We start from the raw sequence: 8138 nt of genomic DNA on the forward strand, positions 1-8138 counted from the left end.
ATTTACATTGTAGGTTTTTTGGTTCTTAATAGATACATTGTAGGTTGATGTAATGATATATACATTGTATGCTGTCTAGTATGATACGATTGAAAATTATTCATAAATAATATCACAACTATTGTTAATTCAATCATTGTTATAAGTAGAATAATAAAACCCAAAAATGGCGTTGTAGGAGTTAAACCCAGGACCTTTCAATTATTTCACAATGGTTGTATGCAAAAATCGTAGTTATAAATAGCGTACTATCTAATTTATAACAACGATTACACGCCCGTTGTGGTAACCAATATACATACAATCACACGCTACCTAATAACGAACTATCATTGTATGTATTTTCCATAGTAGTGTGTAGAAAATTTATAAATGCATGGACAATATCAAAAGAACAAATTTCCAAGAAACAATAACTTCAATCAAGTAATGGTAAGGTTAATACTAAAGAAGAGGAATATGAGGATGAAGAGGAGAGAGAAAAGGATTAAGATGAAGATTGGGTTGAGTGTGAAGAAGAAGATCCAGATGAATATGATGATGGAGTTGTTATTGCATTATGCCCCCATCATTATGAACTTTATCTGCCTTTTATTTACTATTTTATTGTTGAACAATATGTGTGTCTGTTTGAAAGTTTTTGTGTAAGACTAACAATTGCCAGGGACAAATGGAACTTTGAACACAAACATGTCCAAATTCCAAAAACAATTAAAGATCTTCAGGACCTAATGCTTCTGTGAACTTTTGATATATGTTGAGATTGAAAATCAAATAAGTACAATAGGTACACAAAAATTTCAAAGGTTGACTAAGTGAGCTCTGGTGTTCTCTTATCCAACCTTGATGCCCATTGGTGGTTAAGCGATCTCTGTTGGTCGCTTAGCGAAGCCTGGTGCTCATTGGAGGCTAAGCGGGATAGTTGATGGATAATCGAGATTCTCCATTTCACCATCCCTATTCTCCTGATCTGAGGACAACCAAATTTCTCTGTAGGGGATAGAATGCAAAGATGATCAAATCTAAAGCATACACAATACATGTGATATTTAAATTGTTTTCATAATTAAATGCTTGCTTGAAAAGTTCTTGTTTTTACTTTTATTTTTAAAATAAGTCTATTTTGGAAAATTATTTGTATACATATGATTTAATTTCTTTCAAAAAGTTTGATTTCACTACTGTCTATTGAAAACATGTCAATAAAGTGAAGAACCACACAGGCCTAACTAGGTGAGGTCAACCTAATATTTATTCTTGATATTACTTGGTATATTTGAAGTCATGGGTATGATCAATGAATTTATTTTGTTATTGAGTGAACAACTAATTGAACAAAAAACGTACCTTGTGAGGGAGCAATCCCTTGACAACCCCTTTGTCATTGAAATTGAAAATTTTGTCCGTTCAACATTACAATCCTTAACTGATTCTTAAAAGAATATAAAATATTTACCACATTGTCTTAACGGATAAGAGAGCAATAAAAAATGAAAACATATGAAGAACAATAAAGTTGGAAAGAAAAAGAAAATATTTTGAAAAATAAAGTAGTAGAATGGTGAAAAGAAAGAAAAGAATATGCTTTAACAAAACAAAAAGAAAAAGAATCACAAGTCAAAGCGTAAAGAATAAAATCACCGTATGCAAACATTGTAAAATAGGAAGAGAAGAGAATAGATATTTTTTTAAAACAAAAGGATATACATAAAAATATTTTGTTCTCTTAACAAATCTAAGGAATAGAACAATCTAACCAACAAAGAAGCGAATACTTGACATGAAGTCAATATAAGCATTCCTTCCCTTTGAATTAACCTCAAAGCATATTACCAGATGAACAGAAACACTTAAGTAGATGCATAACCAGATAGCCATAAGTTCAAAGTAACAATTTAATTAAGCACATGTCAGATGGATCTTAAATTTTCCTCAGATGAACTTGCTTTAAATAAAATTGTATCAAATGAACTTTCAAAGTTTTAAATCAATAGAACACCTGCACACAAACAAGATAACCCGACAAAACAACCAACAGATAATAGTTCCAAAGTCTCAAATACATTGGTATCAGATGAAAGCTCCTAAGTCAAGGTTCTAATCCTAGATCTAGAGGTCCAACTCCTTGAGAAAAGGGTAGTAGCCATAGTCCAAAGTCCATAGTTAAGTTTTTTTTTAGGGTTTTCTCATTATTAAGAATTTTTTTGTCAAACAAGAACAAAACTAAAGCTCAAGTGAGTAAATAAAAAATGAATGCTCAAGTGAGCAAAGGAAAAAGGACATAAAGATAAAATGCTATGAATGATAAATGGCATAAAATAAAGAGCGGAAAAGTAAAGTGCGGAATAATAAATTGCATTAAAGTAAAAGTTAACACAATAATATAGTTAATTGTTAGTGTTAAAGTTAGTAATCTGATTCATGATAAATTTAGCGCTATGTTAAGCAATCGTAGATGTACTTTTATAGAAGTAGCATCTATGAGGCCGGTCAATAATAATCTATGTGTTTAAGAACAAGTTAGAAAAATGATATAAGAGATCATTCTCCTAAAACTTGCAACACATGCAAAAAAAAGAAGAAGCAAAAATGATCAAGAAAAAGTCAAGGAACTATGAGATCATTACATCAATCAAATTCTTATTAGTACTTAGGACAAACTTATCATCAATCCAAAGTACTCAAAATAATCTCATGATTACCTTAGAGTAGATTTGAAATGATGAAAGTTCATTTATACTAATCAAACCTTAATTGAACAAGATGAATCCTCAAATCTAATTGATCAAAAGATAAAAGAAGAACGACATTGAGATTAAGAGGGATGGAAGATGAATCAATCAAGATCACAAGTCAAAATGAGTTCTCTTAACCATCATGCAACTTCACTATGATGGTTCATTAGAGGAATAGTAAGACCATAACCTCCACACAATAAACTTCTCAAGGCTTGCACCCATAATTCAAGATAAAGGAGATGAAGAGATATGAAATCAAATCAAGAGGCCTTTCACCAAAATGGATCCCAAAGTCCTCAAATACAAATAAGCAATTAAAATAATTTTTAATGATTTTTTAAAAGGAAAATAAAAGACAAAAATCAAATCAAATATCTAAACAAAAAATAAATTCAAGCCAAGGATCACCATAAGTCAGGGACCATCTCCAACTTTTTTCATAATTTTTGGACACTCGAAAATATTTTCAAGCCAATAAAACTTAATAGAAATGAGTAAAAACATTTAAAAAATACAAAAAATAAAATAAAAATGTAAAAAAATATTCATCATAAAGAAAATAATTCAAAGTATTTTTGGTATTTTTTTCATAATTTTTAGGATTAAAACAAAGGAGATATGGATTTTTAAAGATAAGTGAAATAAAGGAAAATAAAAGAACATAGAATAAATCTAAAAATACGTGAGGCGTTGGATTTGAGCTCATCAATTGATCTATCAGATCTAATAGCTCTCGGATGCACGCTTATAGTGGATTCAAGTCAAAGCAAACACATGGAGATGAAAAAGTCAGGCCAATAAAAACATTTTAACTGGTGCATTTTCATTGGTTGAGATGATCCACGTAATCATCTTCAACCTCCAACTTCTCAAACTTGCATAAATTTAAGGAAAAAAAATAGTATTTCAACAAGAGGAAACCATTGCTCATGAGACTGGTATCATTGGAAGTGTCTCAAGGAGACAATCTCAACCATTTCCTCGTGAAATATTAATTCAATCAGTAGCTCAGTCGACTTAGAAAAAACAGGAAGTTTCAAACATAAAATTCAAAAACAGACAAGGATAATGGATCAAGCAATAAAAACTAATGATGCGGTGAGCATCAGTACACAACAAGGTTCACTCCAGTAATTTGAGTTGAGAGAATTGGTGCCTCTAACTACCTGTTCAAAGAAGGTGAAAATAGCTCTGAAACTTGACTTGGTTATGGAGTTTTAGTGCATCTCAAGATTTGATTTAAATTGCTTTAGCTTCAGTGAAGATCAAGGGAGCTAAATATGTACAAAATTTGGAGAAGCTCTGAAAGTATGGGTTCAAAGTTGCAGAAAAGTGAGTTAGGGAGAGAGTTTGGCAGAAAAGTGTCCCAATTGATTAAACTTATGAAATCCTTGCTTAAACAATTGGTACATTTTAATCGATTAGACAATTTAAAAAGGTTTTGGATAGTTTTTTAAGCTCTTGTATTTTGCGTAGAAAAATCATTTTTAAGATGAAAAATATTTTTAGTGTGTGTGAGTTGTATTAGTACTTTTAAACTACTACTTTTTTTTATAATACTCAATTGAATCAGATTTTAACGGACAGATATGACTTGACGTACTTTTACACTTTTCATTAAGAAAGTTTCAAAGCTTTGCTAGATATTATCAGATTGTAAAAACACTTCGTCTTAAATCCTTTATAAGATGATGTTGTGTTTAGTATTGCAGCATGCATTGTCGTCATCAAAATTTCAAATATTAATCTTTAGTAATCAAAATTTCAAATATTAATCTTTAGTATCTCGAAGCACATAGACCCTCATGTGGTTGTTTGTCTTAAGTTCTAGCCTGATTCTAATTGTAGTCTTTGTGGATATAAGAGTTTTCATCTTTTCCTTTCCTTCTATTTTCTCTTCCTTTTGTTTTTTAAGGGACACTTGTGCACTTCTTGTGTCATTTGTTAGTCACATATATACTTTATTATTCCCGTGCACCTCTCTTTTATGATATTTAAATAATTACTATTTGTCAAAAAAAAAAAAAATCTTGCCAAATAATTCTCCTTCTATAAATGTGCAAAATAATTTTATATGCAAAATGGTTTCTCTTTCTATAAATGTGAGAGATAATAGTAAAATTCATAGTTTTAATTAACTCCAAACACTTTAATTATTTATTTCTGAACTTTCAAGAAAGAAGTGATTCTTAAAAGCCAAGGTAACAAATTAATATCCAACTCTCAAAAGCAATCTCAATTGCAAACATATCACCATAAAGCTCAACACTAAAAAGAGAGAAAAAAAACCTTAAATAAAAGCAATGCAAGCTAAGGCTGTGAAACTACTTTTTCTAAAAATACCTCCATAACATAACATGTACTGCATTTGATAAAAAAAATCACATGAGATTGCCACAAAAGCTATCTGATGTGAGGAACACCTAATAGCATGACCGTATATATAAAGAAAAAAAATAGTTTGATAAATATGTTTTATTTACACGAGCTCAAAAATTTAATTTAATTAAATATTATCCTTAATAAGACGTAATTTACTTGCAATAGAAATTTGATTTGGTAGGTAACAAGGACAAAATATCACCCATAGAATTCTCTCTATACATGCTTTCAAAGTAGTAATTATTTGGTACTACTACAAATTTGTCGGAAAGACGCAATGACCAAAATAATATAACAAATTGCAAATTCCATAAAATAACAAATTGTAAATTCCACAAACAATTTTAGCTAATAATAATAATAATAATAATAATAATAATAATAATAATAATAATAATAATAATAATAATAATAATAATAATAATAATAATAATAATAATAATAATAATAATAATAATAATAATAATAATAATAATAATAATAATAATAATAATAATAATAATAAAGACAAATTCCACTCGCCTTCCCTTATCTCTATTAAAATATCATTGACTGCCTCTCTAACTTTTAGAATATACACTATCTTCTTTTAAACTTATATCTATAAACGAAAAAATTCAATGACACTTTAAAATAGCATATATAAATATAATTTTTAATTTTATTAAAAGTTTTTATTAGTATATACAAGTTTAAGAAAATTACTGCATATTTTAAAATTCAAAGAATGTCAGGACCATTTCAACTGATCTCATACTATAAAGTGTAATTTTTTTCTACTAATAATATAAATAATTTAGGTTTAAATAGTAAAATATATTAGCCATGTAAACCGATAACAATATATTTACCTCAACCACCAAAAGTCATTAGTTTCCAAGATACATCTATCAATCCACTAAAGCAGCCTCCACCATTCATATTCACATTTACATACATCCAAATTTCCAAACACTACCCATTACCATATATCCCATAATCTTATCATTCCATATCATACATCCAACCTCTAAAAACACACTCAAACTTACCAATAATCTAATCAACACCAAACACAAACAAACAAACACACAAAAACGTCAACCACACGAAACCTCCTCATAATTCCTTCCACTCCCAAAAACCATTCTATATTTCCCTCTCTCACCTCACCTTACAACAACACACTTCCACTCTCACCTTTCTCTAATACTTATTTATCATTTTCATCCATCTCACTCCTCTTCTCACTCTCAACATCATGTCGGTAAAGGAGTGCGATCACCACAGAGGAAGAAAAAGAATACTCTTCCAAAGAATCTTTTGGGGCATCATAGTGTTCCTTTTCTTAGTCTTACTCACAATTCTCCTAATATGGGCAATCCTAAGACCAACCAAACCAACCTTCATCCTCTCCGACATAACCGTCTCCGCCTTCAACGTCACGCAACCCAATCTCTTAACAACCAATTTCCAAGTAACCATAATGTCAAGAAACCCCAACGACCACATCGGCGTCTACTACGACCGCCTCGACACCTACGTCACCTACCGAAGCCAGCAGATCACTTACAGAACCTCCATCCCACCTTCCTACCAAGGCCACAAAGAAGTCGACGTGTGGTCACCAGCAGTTTACGGCACTGAAGTCCCTGTTGCTCCTTTCAACTTTCAGACTCTCTCACAGGATCAATCTAACGGTAACTTCTTTGTTACCGTTAAAGTTGACGGTAGAGTTCGTTGGAAGGTTGGTACTTTTATTTCTGGTCGTTATCATCTCTATGTTCGGTGTCCTGCTTATATCTCAGTTCGTAACGACGGTAACGGCGTTAGCATGGGAGCTAACGGCGTTTACATTGGAGCTAACGTCGTTAAGTATCAGATGGATCAGCGTTGCTCTGTTAGCCTTTGAGCGTAAATTATTATCTGATTTAATTTCTCTCTTTATGTTTCCTTGTATTGTATTTTATTTTATACGTACGTGTATAATAGTATATTCTATAGTCTTATATGTATAATTGTGTATTTGAATTTTACAAAATATGAGAGGGGTATAGCAGGGTTACATGTTGTACTTGTAAGAACATATGCCAATAATATAATTCATCCGCAAGGTTAATAAATTTAGTTTATGAAATTATTTTGGTTTATGTCTCTCACGTGTAATAGTATGAGAAAATCATTTTTGTTTATTATGTATGTATGTAATATTCACTTTGTTTTAAATTATAAAATAATTCATGATTTTGATATTTTTTTTTGTAAAATCACAAATAATTTGAAACAAAGATAATGTAATCTAGTAATTTTAATAATTATTGAAATTAAATTTGTTTTGTATTGTCATGAAATTAATAATTTAATTTACATCAAAAATAATTTTTTTGTGTTGTTATTTTTTACTAAATTTCTCCAAGTTTTTGCTCAATTGCTTATAGAGATTCACTCACCTAAAGAAAAAGTATATAATACCAGCACATAGCAAATTCCAGGTTATTTGATGTATATACTAGAAAAGGTTCTCTTTAACCATAAAAAAAAGAATATGAAAAAAGAAAAGGTTCTCTTTCGAGATATTGTTCCACTTGGAATAGGTATTAACCAACCTATCAATATTTTCTGTAATGAGAATAGGTTTAGGGGGTAAAGGTGAATTATTGAAGGGGTTATGACGTTTTTGAGTGGGAATGTAGGTGTATCTATCAATATAGCTATTCTTTCCATGTGGCAAGATAGTGGTGGTCGATTTCAATTCCCTCTCACCTACTTTGGCAGCTATCGTAAAAGAAATAAAGAAAGAAAGAAAAGTTTCCTTTCATTAATTATAAGTTAAGAAATTAGTGGTCCATTATCTTTCTTCCTATTTTCTTCAAATCAAAGATATGATGTCTAACCCAAATCATAGTCACACAGCATTGTGTGACTCGTTTTCTTAATCCCAATCCTTCCTTGAGAAAGAGTATTAAAGACCCGTTTCATAAAAAAGAAAGAGTACCAAAGATTTATTGTAAAACAAAAATAAGTGTTTGGGCCAGCCTT

General features: G+C 30.3%; 1 protein-coding gene across 1 annotated transcript; it reads left to right on the plus strand.

Moving 5' to 3' along the window:
* The first annotated feature begins 6134 nt into the window (after positions 1 to 6134).
* On the plus strand, positions 6135 to 7236 carry LOC131644726 (NDR1/HIN1-like protein 1). Its single transcript, XM_058915296.1, has one exon. The coding sequence runs from the start codon at positions 6361 to 6363 to the stop codon at positions 7009 to 7011; it is 651 nt and encodes a 216-aa protein (XP_058771279.1). The 5' UTR covers positions 6135 to 6360; the 3' UTR covers positions 7012 to 7236.
* The last annotated feature ends 902 nt before the right edge of the window (positions 7237 to 8138 follow it).

This window comes from Vicia villosa, linkage group LG1, assembly GCF_029867415.1.
Source record: "Vicia villosa cultivar HV-30 ecotype Madison, WI linkage group LG1, Vvil1.0, whole genome shotgun sequence".
Classification (NCBI taxonomy): domain Eukaryota; kingdom Viridiplantae; phylum Streptophyta; class Magnoliopsida; order Fabales; family Fabaceae; genus Vicia; species Vicia villosa.